This window comes from Myotis brandtii, unplaced genomic scaffold (assembly GCF_000412655.1).
Source record: "Myotis brandtii unplaced genomic scaffold, ASM41265v1 scaffold579, whole genome shotgun sequence".
Lineage (NCBI taxonomy): Eukaryota > Metazoa > Chordata > Mammalia > Chiroptera > Vespertilionidae > Myotis > Myotis brandtii.
The window spans coordinates 1,325,987-1,344,797 of record NW_005370171.1 but is presented as its reverse complement, the minus strand read 5'-3'; the positions used below and the strand labels follow the sequence as shown (position 1 = coordinate 1,344,797).

Sequence of the window (18,811 nt, the reverse complement as noted above, 5' to 3'; positions counted from 1 at the left end):
ATCCTCTCCAGCATTTGTTTGTTGATTTGTTGATGATAGCCATTCTGACAGGTGTGAGATGGTACCTCATTGTTGTTTTGATTTGCATCTCTCTGATGATTAGTGACTTTGAGTATCCTATATAATAAAAGCCCAATACGCAAATTGTCCCTTTGACCAGGAGTTTGACCAAGGGGCGGGGCCAGCCCACCAACCTCCTGCGTCCCTTCCCCCTAGCCAGCCAGACCCCACCCATGCATGAATTCATACACCAGGCCTCTAGTGTTTTTGTACTGTCTCTTGGCCTTCTGTATGTCCTCTTTCGAAAAGTGTCTATTTAGGTCCTTTGCCCATTTTTTGATTGGACTCTTTATCTTCCTTTTGTTAAGTTGTATGAGTTCCCTATAAATTTTGGAGATTAAACCCTTATTGGAGATAACATTAGCAAATATGTTCTCCCATATAGTGGGCTTTCTTGTTGTTTTGTTGATGGTTTCTTTTGCTATGCAGAAGCTTTTCATTTTAATGTAGTCCCATTTGTTTATTTTCTCCTTAGTTTCTATTGCCCTAGGAGCTGTATCAGTAAAGATATTACTACAACAAATGTCTGCTATTTTGTTGCCTATGGCTTCTTCTAAGATTTTTATGGTTTCCCCTTCTTACTGGTTTAAGTCCTTTATCCATTTTGAATTTATTTTTGTGTATGGTGTAAGTTGGTGGTCTAGCTTCATTTTTTTTGCATGTATCCAATTTTCCCTACACCATTTATTGAAGAAACTGTCTTGACTCCATTGTATGCTGTTGCCTCCTTTGTCAAATACTAATTGAGCATAATGGCTTGGGTCAATTTCTGTGTTCTTTGTTGTATTCCATTGATCTATATGTCTGTTCTTGTGCCAGTACCAGGCAATTTTGAGAACAGTGGCTTTGTTGTATAGCTTGATATCTGGTATTGCGATCCCTCCAACTTTGTTTTTCTTCCTCAAGATTACTGCAGCTGTTCGGGGTCTTTTTTTATTCCAGATGAATTTTTGGAGAGTTTGTTCTAGGTCTTTGAAGTATGCCATTGGTATTTTAATGGGGATTGCATTGAATTTATAGATTGCTTTGGACATTTTAATGATGTTGATTCTTCTAATCCATGAACATGGTATATTCTTCCATTTGTTTATGTCTTCCTTTATCTCTTTTTTCAGCGTCCTGTAATTTTCTGAGTACAGGTCCTTTACCTCCTTGGTTAAATTTATTCCTAGATATCTTAATTTTTTTGTTGCAATGGTAAATGGGATTTTTTTTTAGTTTCTCTTTATGTGAGTTCATTATTGGTGTATAAAAAAGCCATAGGTGCCCTAACCAGTTTGGCTCAGTGGATGGGGCGTCGGCCTGCAGACTGAAGGGTCCCAGGTTCGGTTCTGGTCAAGGGCATGTATCTTGGTTGCGGGCACATCCCCAGTTGGGGGGGGGGGGAGGTGCAGGAGGCAGCTGATCGATGTTTCTCTCTCATCTATGTTTCTAACTCTCTGTCCCTCTCCCCTTCCTCTCTGTAAAAAATCAATAAAATATATTTTTTTTAAAAAGCCATAGGTTTCTAGGTGTTAATTTTGTATCCTACAACATAGCCGAATTCATTTATTAATTCTAGTAGTTTTTTTCTGGAGTCTTTAGGGTTTTCTATGTACAATATCATGTCATCTGTGAATAATCACAATTTTACTTCTTTTCCAATTTGGATACCTAAAAAACCATATTTTTTAACAAATAAAATAAAAATGGGGTTGATGCTGCTTTACATTTTGGTGTGTAATAATTAAATCACTGTTGACTAAGCCTCTGTTACTGACAGGGATGTGGTTAGTGGAACAGATAAAATCGTTCGCTTGGGAAGCAACAGCATTTAATATAGAATCTCTGATCAGCTCATCTCTACCCCCACCACCTCATTGCATTGATTGCCGCCTTTTTACAGGGTTGTTCAAGTTCTCAGCTCCCTAAACAGTCCATTTCATTTTTCTCTCTCTTTAAATTTTGTTTATCTTTTAATTAGATAATACATTCTATATAGTATAAGATTCAAAAGGCCTGCAGTGAGAAGTCTCAGCCCTGCCTCCCAGCCACTCAGGACAGTCAGTACTACCAATCTATCACTATCTTCTACCCCCACCACCTTCTTTATGTAGAAATGGTGGCATCTATGCTGTGCATACTATTCTGTGCCTTGTTAGTCAGCTTAGCAATATATATTAGAAAATGTTCAATAATGAGTGGAGAATATAGTGGTAGATGTTCCTAGAATTGATGTGAAAATATAATTAAGTCTCCTGGTGATCTCTGGCCCAGCCACTCCCAAATGCTAAACATTTACACCCACCTGTGTGCCTGACAGGTGTCTCTGCTGGGTGTCCCACAGGTCACCTGTGCCATCACCACCCAGATCAAATTCCAGACCGGATCTTAAACCCTGCCTTCTCCCTACCCACGCCAGGCCTTGCCCACTGTTCCCAAGCTCCTCTGTGTTGCTGTTACCTTGTGTTACACAAACCAGAAACCAGTGTCATCCTTGACACCTCCCTCTCCTCACTCCCATCACCACACCAGCCATTGCTTCCTAAATTTCTCTCCAATCTGTCAGCTTTTCTTCATGCCCTCACCTGCCTCCCTAAGTCTGAGTGGGCCTCCTTGATCTCTCTCCTGGGTGACTTTAATAGCTTTCTAACTATCTTTAGGCTTCCACTCTTTCCTCCTGCCAGTCTGTTCTCCATGAAGAATGATCTTGTAAAATCACAAAACTGATGATGTTACTTCCATGACGGGCACCTTTGGACACCCTCCTGGCGCTCTTAGGATAAAAGTCCAACTGATAGTCACCCCTTCTCGGCCCTGTGGCCTCAGCAGGCCCATGTGCACTGTCGCAGTCCCGCTTCCCCGCCAGCTTCTCTGGCTGCTCCTCTGCCAGATGCTGTCTCAGGCCCACCTCCTCAAGCCTTCACTGTCTCCCCAGACTCGGTCGGTCCCCAGTTAAAGCTGGCACTACCTTCTTTACTGTACTTATTGGGGTTGTAATTTCCATTTATGGGAATTTAATTAAATTGGATTAATTTTTTTTTTAATTCTCATCATTGATGTGACAGTTTATAAACTACGAAGGATCCTGGAATAAAAAGTAGTAATTTTTAAATTCATGTTTTTTATAAATGAAGTTAAGCTATGGAGAATGTTCCACGTTTGTGAGGAAGGAGTGCCTGAGGGAATGCCTCCCTTAAGGACCCCTAGTAATCCTTTGTAGACCATTCTTCCATTCAGTTCAACAAGAGCGCTCTGTGCCAGACAACACTGGGACACTGGGTGTAGTAGGTGTTGCAGAAATTAATAAGACCCCAACAGACCCTGCCCTCAAGCAGCTCACAGTATTTTATTTTTAAAAACCCCAAGTCTAAATCTGTCTTCTGTGGGGGGTTTCCAGGTGGCTCCTGGCACTTTAGAAAGCCTTATACAAATTGGTGTTGGGAGCAATGCATCCCTTTGCTTTAAGGAGAGAAAACTGTCTCTTGCTTTCTTCTAACGATCCTCCCTCTTCCACTGAGATGTCTGCAGAAATGTGCCTGCTAAGAGGAGAGAGAGCCTCTGGGAGACTGCAGGCCAAGCAAAGCTTCGTTCCCACTCTCCGTTGTGGAGCAGAACTTGTATGGGGCCTGCTCACCAGGAGCTGTCTGTGTGTCTGCTTTATCTGCAGGAAACCTGTAGGAAGTGTCAGGGACTCTGGAAAGAGCACAATGGCCTCACCTGTGAAGAGCTGGCTGAAAAAGATGACATCAAGTACCGGACATCTATGTGAGTAGCATAATTCAGAGGGGCTTGTTGACTGATTCGCAACACTTACACGTTAACCTGCCTTTTTGGCAGAGGGGCAGTGCGCATTGTGGAGAGAACAAGGTCTCAAGCTACCCCAGTCTAGAGTGATCTCGAGAAAGTGACCTAACCTCTGAGCCTCCATGTCCTCATCTCTGCAGCCTCATAGAGCTAGTCCCAGGGTCAAATGTAACATAGTAAATGCCTGGCATATATGAATTCAGTATATGTTGGTTCCTTATTATCTAAATAAATAAGCAATAACATATTTTAATTAGGTTAGATGGTACTGATGTTGCTTTTTAATTATTGTTTTGTGACTTCTCAGCTGAGGATATTTTTCCATTGATTTTTAGAGAGTGGAAGGGAGGGGGAGAGACAGAGAGAGAGAAACATCGACGTGAGAGAAACACATCAATTGATTGCTTCCTGCATGCACCCTGACCAGAGCCAGGGGTCATGCCTGCAAGCAAGGTACACGCCCTTGAGCGAAACTGAACCCAGGATCCTTCAGTCCACAGGCCGATGCTCTATCCACCAAGCAAAACCGGCCAGGGCTGTTGCTTTTATCTGTCATTGGTGGCCTGTGACATTGAGTAGAATGCATATTAATGCAGTCAGTAATAAGTCATTGCGGTGTAGCACTCCTTATGTGGCTGAACGCTTTACAAATACTAATTTATTAAATACATTGACTTAACAAACACAAAAGTCTATTTCTCTCATATAGTAGTTCAGCCTTGCCAGATGGTGGGGCAGAGCTGTCCCATGAGGTCATTCAGAGACACTGGTTCCTTTATCTCATTGCTTCACCATTACCTAAGGTTGGGACTTGATTGCAGCCACATTTACACTCCAGCCTGTAGGTGAGGAGAGAGAGACAAGTTGCCAGGCAGGCAGCTTTTCTTTGATTTGTAAGTGATCCAGAAAGTATACTAGTATGTATCCCTTTTGCTCATACCTGTTGGTCTAGAATGAGTCACTCGGCCATGGCCTGCTCCCAGGCAGACACCATATGTAGTCTCTAGCTGGGTGGTTTTATGTCCAGATTAAGTTTGAAGGGTAAGGAACAGGTTTTGTTACTTTACTAGTAGTTAAAAGCCTCCAAATCTGCATCACAGGTCGGTACTATTACCCTCATTTTACAAATGACACAGCTGAGACACAGAGAGCCCCAGGTAACTTACCGTGGTTCCCCAGGTAGTAAGTGCATAGAGGAAATTTGAAATCTAGGCAGATGGCTTCCTGGCTGCTCTTTACCTCAGATTTGGTGGGCAGAATAATGGCCCCAACATGTCCATGCCCCAATCTCCAGAACCCGTGAACAGAATATGCTACCGCACAGGGTGAAAGGGACTTTCCAGGTGTGATGAAGGTTATGGACTTTGAGAAGGGGAGTTATTCTGGATTCTCCAGGTAAACAGTCTACTCCCATGACCCTTAAAAGCAGAGAGAGCATCTTTCTCTGGTCAAATGGAGATGCAGTGATGGACAGAGTCAGAGAGACATGAGGACTCAGCCTCTCATTGCTGCTTTGAAGATGGAGAAAGAAGGCCATGAACAAGGAATGCAACTAGAAGCAGGGAACAACCTTCTATTTCCAGCCACCAAGAAAACAGGGACTTTGGCCCTACAGCTTCAAAGAACTGAATTCTGCTGACAGCCCAAATGAGCAGCAAGCAAATTCTCTCCTAGAGCCTCCAGTAGGTCATGCAGCCTGCCAGCTCCTTGATTTTGGACTGATAAGACCCGTACTGGACTTCAGATCTACAGAACTATAAAATCGTACATGTGTATTATTTTTTTTAATATATTTTATTGATTTTTTACAGAGAGGAAGGGAGAGGGATAGAGAGTTAGAAACATCCATCAGCTGCCTCCTGCACACCCCCCTACTGGGGATGTGCCTGCAACCAAGGTACATGCCCTTGACCAGAATCAAACCTGGGACTCTTCAGTCCACAGGCCGACACTGTAGCCACTGAGCCAAACTGGTCAGGGCCATGTGTATTATTTAATAAGCTAATAAATTTGTGATGACTTGTAACAGCAGCAATAGGAAACTAACATAGATTTTGGTACCAGAAGTGGAACCCTGCTGTAACAGTTACCTAAAAATGTGCACGTGGGTTTGGAATTGGGCAATGGGTAGAACCTGGAAGAATTTCAAGAATTATTATAGCAAAAAAACTTAGATTGTCTTGAACAGACCTTTAGTAGAAATATGGACATTAGAAACTCCACAATTGGAGGCTCAGAAGGAAGTGAGGAACATTCTGGGCAAAACCTAAATTGCCTTAGAGAATACTTGGATCACCATCAACAGACTGTTAGTAGAAATATGGACACTAACGTCGCTGCTGGTGAGGACTCCGAAGGAAATGGGAACCTGTGATTGAAAACTGGAGGAAAAGGGGGCCTGGGAAAGCTGGGGGGGTGGGTGGTCACATTTGTGGGGCTGACTGGTACTCCGGGTGGTGGCCTCCCCGAGCCTGGCGACCTCCCTCCTGCGCACAGTGGTTAAAGTGAACAAACAATGGCCAGTAATCACAAACCTTCAGCAGCAGCTCACCCTGTTTCACGAGGTGGAATTGGGTTGACAGGAAGGGCTTCTGGAATCGAATCAGGAAATATTCGAGTGGCAACTGGAAATCTTTCTGGGCTTGAGATACTCAACAAGCAATGCCTGACCTCATCCGAACTCTGCAAATGTATTTTTCACCCAAGAAATTTCTAATTTCAACAAGGAAACCATTCTCCTGAATAACGACGTTGGTGGGGAAGTGAGCGTACACAGACCTCATCTTGTAACGGAAGCCCAGTGTAACACCTGGTCATGTTCTGTGCATGACGGCAGATAGTGCGAACTGTGGCCAGTTCCTTTCCATTTCCCCACCACTTGTCAGCCCAGAGCCTCTTCTTTTTCTTTCCAAGGAGACAGAGCTCTACATTGATGTGGTTGAAGGCCCTCCGCAGGGCGTCTCGGGGGTCCTTCACAATAACTGTGCGTCCCTTCAGAGTGATGTCCACATTTTCTGGGATGTCCACAGTCTGATTGCTGAGAATGGTCTTCATCCTTGCAGTAGATGCAGCAAAGAGGAAAAACTATTTGTTTTTAAAAAATCCCTCTCTCAGTCTAGATAGTTTAGAAACTTTATATTTAAAAATAGGGAAACCATAAATGTACTAGAAGAAAATATAGGCAAGTATTTCATATAAACTTGGTATGGGCTAGGACTTTGTAAAATGACACAAATACCAAATACTGAAAAATACGGTGTTTTTATATTTTAATTTACAAAATTGAAAACACTATTAAAAGTTAAAAGAAAAATGACAACTTGGGTGCATGCATATAAGCCTAACCAATGGGGACAGATACCAGGGGGGTGAGGGTATGAGTGGGGTAAGGAGGAAATAGGAGGATAAGGACACATATGTAATACCTTAATCAATAAAGAAAATAAATAAATAATAAAATAAAAATGACAAACTGATAAAGGAATATTTTCAATATGTCATACATAGAGTTCAGAATATTTAAGAGCTTTCTATATTAAAGCTATAAACCAAAAAAAAAAAAAAAATACTGGAGGAAAGGGAATTCTTACTATATAATGGCAGAAAGCTTAGCTAATGTGTGTCCTGCATAGTGTTGAAGAGAGGAAAATGCAAGTGGAAAGAGATAAATTGAGGGAAGAGCTACTAACAAAAAGGAACAGGATGTCATTGTTTCTGCAATTCTCATCCCATCCAGATGAGAAAAGACCCTAAAATGGATAGGCTCACTGTCAGGAAAAGCATGCCCTAGAGAAACAAACAAGGATATGTTCAGAATGTCGAGAGTATTGTCATACAAACACAGATCCTCACAATCTAACCCAGCAGCCTTAGGAAACTAGGGCATTACCCCTCAGCCATCTCAGCAGAAGTCAAAAATAGAGGTGGGGTTATCTAGGAATTACCTATAAATGCGCTGCATGCCTAATGAAATGAGTCCCTGTGACATCAATGGAAGACCCACAAGGTTCTTGAGAATTTGACATCAGCAGAAACACTGCCAGCTTGGACGGGAAGAGACAGGGAGTATGAAATTAAAGAAGTCTGTCAGCCCCCCAAAGTCTGACAAGCAGGAAACAGGCTGATTAAAAACTGCTCAGCTGCAAGCATATGCTACCTTTCTTTAGAAAAAGGTTGCTCAGAAAGTGGAGCCAAGAGCACAGAGCCTCAAACCACAGAGGATTATTCTTGAGTCTGAAATATGAGTTTGCCCGGCTGGATTTCCAAATTGATTGGGATTAGTGACTCCTTTTTTCCTTCCATTTTCTCCCTTTTTGAACCAGAATATCTGTAACTATTATCCTATACCTGTCCTATTGTATTTTAGGAGCAGGTCACGTGTTTCTTTAGTTTCTCAGGCCTACAAATGGAGAGAGACACATTGACTGGTTGCCTCCTGCATGCACCCTGAACAGGGGCAGGGCCGAACCTGCAACCCAGGTACATACCCTTGACCGGGCATGGTTCCCCTTTGGTGCGGCATGGATGAATCTTGAAAACATGCTAAGTGAAAGAAGTAAGTCACAAAAGGGCACATCTTATATGATTCCATTTATATGAAATGTCTGTAGACATATGGATAATTGCCTGTGTACAGAATGGACAAATCCATTAGAGACAGAAAGCAGATTGGCCATTGCAGGGAAAGGGGACTGTTTAATAGATATAAAGCTGGATGGTTGCAAAACTTAGGCAATATACTAAATGCTCCTGATTTGTACACTTTAAATGGTTAAAGCAGTACGTTTTTTTGTATTTTACCGCAATAAAATAAAATTTGAGAAACACCTATCATAAAGAATATATGCACCCCTATGTTCATAGCAGCACAATTTACAATAGCTAAGATTTGTAAACAGCCTAAGTGCCCATCAGCAGATGAGTGGATTAAAAAACTGTGGTACATCTACACAATGGAATACTACCCTGCTGTAAAAAAGAAAGAACTCTGACCATTTGCAACAGCATGGATGGACCTGGAGAGCATTATGCTAAGCAAAATAAGCCAGTCAGAGAAGACAAGTGTCACATGATCTCACTCATTTGTGGGATATAATGATCAACATAAACTGATGAACCAAAATAGATCCAGAGACATAGAAGCATCAAACAGACCATCATACCTCAGAGGGAAGGCAGGAGGGTTGTATGGGGGTGGGGGTGGTAAGAGATCAACCAAAGGACTTGTATGCATGCATATAAGCATAACCAATGGACACAGACACTAGCGGGTAAGGGCATGTGCTGGGGGGCCGGAGCAAGTGGGGAGAGATCAATGGGATAGAAAGGAGACATGTACTACTTTCAACAATAAAGAATTTAAATGAAAAAAAAATGTACACACACTCACAAAGGAAAGCCATTTAAGATTTGAATAGTATGTGCCCACGAAATGAAGAGAGCGCCCAGAGTGAGTTCCCAGCGTATTTAAAAGTGGTGAGAAAAGAGGCATGGAATCGTAGGGTCTCTGCTGGTTATGTGGAAGAGGGAGCGAGCCTTCCTGTTTGAGCATGAGGTCAGCAGACACAGCTGCAACTCAGTCCTCTCTTCCTGTTCTGAACAGCAACACATCCTGTGGGGCTGTTTCCTGTCTCGTTTAGAATCTAGTTGCCAAATCACCTTCCTCTCAGAACTCACTGATTTATCCCGGTTCCAGTTGCATTTTTATTGCTGGGCAGGTAGTCACCAGTCCCAGGATGGCAATTGTTTTTGGTACAAGGCCATTTTGGCCCTACCTACTACTGTTCTTCTGCAAAAGCAGAGGACTCGCTTGAATGGCTATTCATGCAGTGTTGAGTTGCATTCAACCTGTGCATATTCCTTGTCCATTTGAAGTGCCTTTTCTCCCTCACCACACCCACTGTTATTTCACATTGGTGGCTGACAGTGTGGTGAAACAGAGTAAGCAAACACACCCTCTTTCCAAACCTTCAGGAAGAACTGTGTAACCTTGGTTCTTTTCAGTCACTGCTCTCCCACACTACAGCCTACTAGCTCCCCAGGGAGTAAGTCAGCCAGCCCCAGGCAACCAGAGTGTGGTGGCTGAAAGCCACACCTCCATCTTCAGGGTGCTCTGACGCAGGAAGTCTGTGCTTTAGAAAATTTCAATTGTGTTTTGGTCACAGCATTTCAAATTGGAAATTTTTTCACTAGAACCTTGTAAGCCTTAACATGAAGCATTGACAGGTGTCCTCACAGTTGCTCAGTAACAGAAATAATGAACATGTGTACTATATTATTTAGTTGACAATAATAAATGCACTGTATTTAAACTTTGTCTTCTTGACAATGTTTCCTACTCAGCAAAACTTAGAACTCGTTTGTTCTGTAACTTGAACTGGGTTTAAATTCTTTTCAGGCCAGAGTTCTGACTTCCTTCCTTTTGGGTCATTCAAAAATTAGACCTAAATGAATAGCAGCCAATTTCCTAACGCATTTTTCTATTTTTAAAGAATGGTCCGGCTTCTCAGGAGCATACTACCACAGCAATCTTATAAATATAAGTAATGAAAAACCCTTGCCTGCCTTGGCTCCCATGGCTGCTCTGACGTAGCAGGAAACCTGGAGTAGTGGAGGACGAAGGCTGCGTTTTCTCAGCCTTAGGAGAGAGGCACAAATCAGAACCCATCCCCAGGTGGTTACAGTCATTATGGTGCTTGGAGCAGTGGGGGCATCCCATCTGCAGGGCTGTCCACTTTGTGGGTCCTCCATGCTCTTCCCTAGTCCCAGGAAGCGTTTTAACACCTTCCTGTCAAGATCATACTGGTAATGCCAGCCCAGCCTCTGCTCTCTACCTTCAAGGAACTCAACTTAGAGGAAGACAGACACATAAAGAATTATAGGCCATGGTAGCAAGTGTTATGAACAGAGCATCGTGGAAGTAACTAGTTTAGTAGTGGCAGCTCATGACAAAGAGCCAAGCTGTCATTTTGAGCCTAGTCACCTGCCCTTCCACATCAGCTGAAATGCTTCTGGAAACTTGTAGCCCACAGGCTTCCCATTGAGTCACATGTGTGCCCATCCCTCGCTGCCAGGGAGTCTGGGAATGTGGGATTCCATTGGCTATTGGATCACCCCCAACTGTGTCTATCCCACCCCTGTGCCAAATATTTAAAAGTCCAAGGTGTGAATATAACTAAGATTTAGGCTTACTGGCTTTCCATTACCCAGCTCTGTATATATAAAACACATTATTTCAGAAAACCCTGAGTTTTTCTCTCCATTTTAAGACTACAGAGACTCCTATAACAAATAGATTGTCATTTTCTAAGTGCTTTGTGCCAGGCACTGTGCCAGGGTACTTTGTATTTTGCCTGTAATCCTCAAAACACTATGAGAAAGCTGTGTTTTCCCAATTTAAAAATAAGGAAACTGAGTCTCCAATTGAGTAATTTACTGAAGGTTAACAACTGATCGACGGAACCCAGTTCTCAGGTCCAAAACATAGGCTCTTTTCTCTCTTTGAATGTCACCAAAAGGGCTAGGCCAGTGGTCGGCAAAGTGTGGCTCTTCCACAGAATACCATGTGCGGGCACGCACGTACAGTGCGATTGAAACTTCGTGGCCCATGCGCAGACGTCGGTATTTTGTGGAAGAGCCACACTCAAGGGGCCAAAGAGCCACATGTGGCTCGCGAGCCACAGTTTGCCGACCACGGGGCTAGGCAATCATACAGAATAGCCATATTTTTCTCTCTTCTTCGTCTTCCCTGCTGTCTCCAATCATGTGTTTTTGTTTTTGTTTTCAGTGAAGAGAAAATGACTGCTGCTCGCATTAGGAAATGCCATAAATGTGGGACGGGCCTCATCAAATCCGAAGGCTGCAACCGCATGTCTTGCCGCTGCGGAGCCCAAATGTGCTACCTCTGTCGAGTATCCATCAATGGGTATGACCATTTCTGCCAGCATCCTCGCTCTCCAGGAGCCCCCTGCCAGGAGTGTTCGAGATGTTCTCTCTGGACCGACCCCACTGTAAGTGAATGCCTGGCTGCCTATTGCACTGTAGGGGGAATATCAGTAAGATGATATAATGAAGTAAGGTGATATATCGTGACATGTTGTGACCTGTGAAAAGATAGGAAATACATAGACCAATAACCACAGGAAAAAATTGAGTAATAAAAAAGCTACTCCTCAGAAACCAGCATGCCCAAACAGTTTATGAGCAAATTTTTCAAACCTTTAGAGAATAAAATTATGCCATCTGAAATGTTTCAGAGCATAGAAAAGTAAGGAAAGTTTTACATAATATTTGAATAAAACCTGCATAATGCTGATACCAACACGTGACAGAGATAACCCCAAAAAAGAAAACTGCAGATCAGTTCTACATATGACTATAGGTTTTCAATTCTCTAAATAAAATACCAGCAAATAAAAACCATGACCAAGTAAGATTGTTCCAGAAATGCAAGATGGTTCAATATTATGACCTCTTAATAAAATTCACCATATAATAGCTTTAGATGGTAAAGACATTGAATTAAAATCAGATAGCCAGTCTTGATTTTGAGCTTTAAAAAAATAGTGTTAGAAGGATGCTTTACTTAATATTATATTTTTTAAAGTCCATAGTTCAAAGCAGTCAATATTAGCATGTATTTAATAATGAAATACATAGACACATTCCCAAAAAGTCAAATGTAAGACTATCACCACTATTTTATTCTGGAACTGCTTGTCAGTACAATTAGCTAAGAGAATTTTAAAAAAGGTACAGGTATTGGAGAAGATAATTGCTAATGTTTATTAGACACCCACATGTGTCAGACTCTGTTGTAAGCACTTTGATGTGTAGAGAAGAAAAGCAGATCCACCATGTTAGACCTGAGAAAAGACGAAATAATCAACTTGAAGGCTATTAGAAGCAGCAGATGGCTAGATACAAAATAAGTACACAGAATGCCACTCGGCAGCAATATAAATCATCAAATACCCTAGAAATGAACTTTAGTTAGAAATGTGAGGAAAACCGTATCGAAGGACAAGAAAGAGATTTGAACATATGGACAAATGTGCTCTGTTCTTAAATAGTTTTATATTAGAAATAACAGTTCTTCTTAAAATAGTTTTAAATTTGAAACTATCACAGTCCTTTGTAAGTTGATCTATAAGGATAGCAATGTGACATGTGAGAAGGCTTGTTCTACCAAAAAGTGATTCAGCCTAACAGTGAGTACCTGCTGGCTGGGCAAATGAAAAGCCTTGAGGAAGGGCACCAAAGCCCATGGGGGTGCCCAGTGACAGCCAGTCACTCCTCAGCTTTCCCCTGAGACAAGTGAAGATGACCTGGATGATGGAGAAGCATCTTGTCCCTCAAATAGGAGACTTGGTGTTTATAGAGAGATTAGTTATCTCCAAAGTCATTTAGAAGTTCACTGCAATTCCCATTTAAATTCAGTAGGATTTTTCCCTGAAAAATTACCTATCATTTTGAAAATAAGACTAATTTTTACTATTAAGCTAAACTAATTAAAACCATATAGGCTGCCCTGGTTGGTTTGGCTCAGTGGATAGAGCATCGGCCTGTGGACGGAAGGGGGTCCCAGGTTCAATTCTGGTCAGAGGCACATGCCCAGGTTGCGGCACGATCCCCAGTAGGGGGCATGCAGGAGGCAGCCAATCTCTCTCCTCATTGATGTTTCTCTCTCTCCCTCTCCCTTCCTCTCTAAAATCAATAAAAATATACTTTTTTAAAAAAAAACAACCATATAGGCTGATAAAAGAATAGGCAGCTAGATCAAAGGAACAAAATAGATACCAGAAATAGACCCATACGAGTTTAATGTGAAAAAAATACCATTTCAACTCACTAGGAAAATGATAGATTCATTCTTAACTATTCAGTGTTGCCAGGACTAGTTTGACAGAAAAGCCTCGTCCTCATGAAGTTTACAGCCTAAAACAAGAATCCTTCATGTAGTGGGTGCTGTGTAGGAATAATGAGAGTAGCATGATAGGGAAGGACAGGAGCTGGAGGAGGCGGCCAACCTCAGAGTGATCTGAGAGACCTGTGTGGGGAGGAGGAGAAGCAGCAAGGTAGGCCAAGGAAATAAAACAGATTTAGCCTGTTTGGGGACCAACAGTAGCCAGTGTGGCTTGCAGGTGGTGAGCTAAGGAAGGAACGTAAGAGAGGTGGGCAAAGAACCAGGCTGTGGATGGGTCTCACCGAGTGTGGTGGGTGCTGTTGCCGGACTTATGTAGGAGAGTGACTTGGCCTGATTTAAGTTTTCAAGGTCACACTGGCTATCATGTGGATTGAGAAACAAGGGGAAATTGTAACATATATGTGATATAGATAATTTAATATGTTAATATCTAAAGAGTAATGTGACTCAATAAGAAATCAGTAAAGCCCAGCTGGCGTAGCTCAGTGGTTGAGCATCGACCTATGAACCAGGAGGTCTTGGTTTGATTCCTTGTCAGGGCACATGCCTGGGTTGTGGGCTCCTTCCCCAGTGTGGAGTATGCAGGAGGTGGCCAATCAATGATCCTCCCTCATCATTTATGTTTCTCTCCCTCTCTCCCTCTCCTCCCTTCCTCTCTGAAATCAGTGATTATATTTATTTTTTTTATTTTTTTTTAAGAAATCAGTAAAAATCCCTATTTTAAAATAAGGATTAATTTGTCTGAATATCAGAAAGCCCCAAAATAGCAGTGGCTTCTACAAGATAAAGGTCTATTTCTCCCTCATGTAAGTAACAGTGGTGGACAGCCCAGGGGTCGGATGCTCACATTAGTATAGTATACAGCTATAAAAAGCAATGCTATTTATCTATTTTAAAACATGGAGGTGTGGGAGGAAGCATGGGAAGATTTACACATAAAATACAAACAGCATGCAGCTGGGGGTCACGACCCAAGTTACCACAGGGGCGAATAGTAATATAAGTGATTGGTGAGCATTGAGTAGGCCAGGTCTAGGGGACAGTAGGGTGTGGTAGGGACTGCGGCAAACAGGAGAAGGTGTGGGCTGCTACTCAGCTCCCACAGCTTGTTGCCAGATGAGATTATATTCAGTTACCATGGCTGCATATTTTCCAAAGAGGCTAGAAATACGTGTTTTAATGTGAACTCTCCCAATTTTTAAAGATTGGGTTATTAATCCAAGGATCTTTAAAACACAGTTCAGCCCTGGCCATGTGGCTCAGTTGCTTGAGTGTTGTCCCATGCACCAAAGGGTCTCCACTTTGATTCCTAGTCAGGGCACAAAGCTGGGTTGAGGGTTCAGTCCCCTGTCAGGGCATGGACTGGAGGCAACCAAGTAATATTTCAATCTCTCCCTCCCTCTATCTCTAAATCAATAAAAAACTTTTTTTTTAATATACAGTTCAGCACGACTGGTGTGGCTCAGTTGGTTGGAGCATCGTCCTGTGTACCAGGAGGTGGCAGGTTCAATTCCCGGTCAGGGCACATACCTAGGTTGCGGGTTCAATGCCCAGTCAGGGTAGGTGCAGGATGCAACTGATAGATGTTTCTCTCTCCCATCAATGTTTCTCTCTCTCTCTCCCTTCCTCTCTCAAATCAATTTTTTAAAATAAAATAAAATAAAAAAAGAAAGACTTATAAGCCCTAGCCAGTTTTGCTCAGTGGTTAGAGCATCGGCCTTCGGACCAAAAGGTTACAGGTTCTGTTCTGATCAAGGATACGTACCTCGATTGCAGGCTCTATCCCTGGCCCTGGTTGGGCACATGCAGGAGGCAACCAGTTGATGTGTCTCTCTCACATCAATGTTTCTTTCTCTCAGTCTCTCCTCCTCCCTTCCACTCTCTAAAAATCAGTGAGAAAAAAATATATCCTTGGGTGAGGATTAACAAAAATAATTTTTTTAAATACACAGTTCAAGCCAGTATTTTATAAGCCAAAGAAAAGGTCTTTGCCCTGGTGCAGAGCAGCGTGGATGTGCCTGACAAGAGGTGTCGGGATAACCGGGCTGCGGGCCACAGAGCCACCGACTTTGAAAAGCAGTGAGTCCTCTGGAAACCAGGCACCTGCGTGTGAGGAACAACCTCCTCACTGGTCAGAACGTTGGGGCGAGGCCCCAGGAACTGCTCTTATCCGACAGCTCTGTGACCCCATAAGGCTTATTAGTACGCCCCCCCCTCCCCATCGCTGAGGAAAAACCATGAAAGAAAGGGGAGGTTTAGTAAAGAGAGGAGCCGTCCTTCTGTGTCGGTGTGTGGAGGGAGGGGCGGTGCAGCGGGAGCACTGGGCACGGTGAGCCATGCTGCTTTGGGGACAGAACTTCAGGTCGTGGCCATTCTGCTCACTCCCTCCTCGGCCCCATCCAAGTAGCCACGGGGGCTGAGCATCTCTAGGAACGAGGTGGGGAAACAGGATCCTTTTTCTTCAGCTGCAGCTCCTGAGAAGTCCTCCTCCCCCCGCCCCATCTTGTCTCTAGAAACAAAGAGCAGAGTGGGAGGACCAGAGGGCGGATGCCGCGGGCTGGCCTATTCTTAGTGCTGGTTTTCTTTCTCCTCCTTCTCCCGGTTCTTAGTCCCTCTCCTGCCACCTCCTTTCTTCCCACGCGTGGAATCGATGATAAAGGTTTCTCCTGTTCTGTTACCTTGTTTGGGTGCCATAGCATGCGGCTGCCCCCTTGTTTTCTTGTTGAGTTGTCTTCTACTCTGAGAAAGGTTCTGGATTTGCTTAAAATAAGCTGGGAAGGAAGGTCGAGCACCTACAAACCCCTTCGGTTTCCTCTGGTAGCCACAGCCAGAGATTTTGTTCTTCGTGTCCCGTTCCCATCAAAACTGGGATCAGCCCGTTTCCTTAATTCTCACCGGGAGACCGATTGAATTCCAACCCAGCATCTGTTGGGGCTTCTGAGAACACAAAGCCATTCAGAAGTTCAGGGAAACAAAGCAGGCCCTGTCGGCAGAGCCGCTTTCCGCCTAATGAGCCCTCGGGGCCGGGAAGAGTCCCTCATTTGTCAGTGGGGAGCTGTCCGTGGGTTAGCGAGAAGTGGAGCTTTCATCCTTAATGACCAGCGATTGCTTGGGAACCCAAACTAACTTCATGTTAGAGAGCTAACATGGTGAAGGGTAACGTTCTTTTTCTGTTAGTTATCCAAAATAAACCAAACATTCAACCAGGAGTCTTACAAAAACACGATGTCATTTTAGAAAGAAAAAAACAGAGTAGCAAACAGTCACAGCAAACCACAGTTCTCTGGTTTAGGGGCCAGAATGCAAAGCGAAATCTCAACACACAAGTGAACAAACATTTGCAATGGGGGAGGGTTCTCCCGGGACTTGACTGGATCCAAATATGCTGACTCTTCTCTTGGCCCAGTGCGGCCGCATGAGCGGCGGGGCTCCCGCTTCCTACCTCGCTGCGGGAGTTTGTGTTCAGAAGTCACCTGGCAGCCTGGACCCGACAAGTTTGGCAGAATTCCTTAATACAAAACAAAGTCGGTATTGATCATGGGTTTTGGCTACCAGAACCTGCACAGAATTGTTTTCTACAACTTTGTTTTCTGAATGTAGGCGTGTAAAGCATGTTCAGTTCAAATAAAACCCAAGGCTTTTGCAGCCAGTTTGCATTTTGGTGCCGTTATCTCCTGGCTATTGGTGAGGAAACCTACTTACCTTTCCCAAGTCTGCAGTGGATCGGACGGGACCGCCATATGCGTTCATATATTTAATTCTGTAGCCGTTCCCTAAGGCAGACGTGTCATCCCACTTTTACAAATGAGTAAACTTGCTGGGGACTGGTCAGTAACGGGTCGGAGGAGGGGTGTCCATCCCCGGTCATTCATGTGGCGGCCCGGCGGCTTGGAGACCTGGCTGCAGCGGCCCAGGAAGGAAGCACTGTTGCAGCAGTGAGGGGCAGAAGAGTGCTTCAGGGGGGCTGGTGAGGAAAAGGTGGGAGCCCACCCTGGAGGAAGATATTCCAGACCTGAGGTTGGTAACTAATTTCTGGCCTCGGCATTTGTTTCCCTTCACTTTTTTTTTTTTTTTAATCCTCACCCAAGGAAATGCTTAGAGAGAGGAAGAGAGAGAAAGAAACATCAATAGGTTGCCCCCTGTATGTGCCCCAACCAGGAATATTTAACCCCCAACCCAGGTATGTGCCCTGACCGGGAATCGAACTAGCAACCTTTCGTGCACAGGACAACACTCAGCCAACTGAGCCACTCCAGCCAGGCTTTCTTAACTTTTTAAATTTACCTTCTATAAAAAGAAAAAGAATCAAGTGAGCCCTTGTGTTGCCCCATCCCCCAGCTCCCACACTTGGCCATAGCATTTTATTTCTAGTCACTGTTTTAAATACCATTGTTGCCGTTACAACTGGGGGCAGGGCCACTTTCCTGTTATACAGATGAAGAAAATGACATTCAGGTCACTTGGTAAAACCGGATGCAAGTCCAGGTCTTGGACCAGATGTCAGCTCCTTCCCCTCCGAAAGCCTCCATGTCCTGGAGCAAAGTCCCAAATAAAGATGCTCTCCAATCAGGGTGCCCACGGGGTCCCTGAGCCCAGTGAACTGAGTGGGCCTCCACAGGGTGGGACCCTCACGGGACCCCTTCCCCGTTGAGCAAGTTGCAGGTGGTAGCAAGGGGGCTTGGCAGCTCCACATTGAGTGTCCCCGATGGCATTTGGGTGTCACTAGAGGACTTTCCCCAGGAGGACACAGCAGGGCTCAGTCCAGTAAGCATGGTGGGTGGGGATGTGTTGTCTTTAGCAAATGCCAGCAGGCCCCGGGCTGAGCACTTAACCCTGAGACCCTGAGAGGAGTCACAATATGGCCACACTCCAGGCTGCCTCAGAGCCCTGGGGAGCTCTGGACAGAAAGGTGTGTGGGTGCTGGGCCTCGCCCCAGGAGAGACTGCAGAAGGCAGCCCAGAGCCTCCGCCTTTGCTTCTCCCCAGCACAGTCCAGACCCCAGTGCACAGCGTGTGCCCCTCCAGGCTGCGCGTCACCCCC

General features: G+C 44.1%; 1 protein-coding gene across 3 annotated transcripts in view; it reads left to right on the top strand.

The window, feature by feature from the left end:
* The window catches only part of RNF216 (ring finger protein 216), a 111,264-nt gene that overhangs the window by 81,167 nt on the left and 11,286 nt on the right, over window positions 1–18,811 (top strand). For all 3 annotated transcript variants that reach the window (XM_005878950.2, XM_005878949.2, XM_014550004.1), the window contains exons 14-15: window positions 3,710–3,807; window positions 11,633–11,855. In XM_005878950.2, the coding sequence (XP_005879012.1) occupies window positions 3,710–3,807; window positions 11,633–11,855 (321 nt within the window). The remainder of the gene's footprint in view (window positions 1–3,709; window positions 3,808–11,632; window positions 11,856–18,811) is intronic.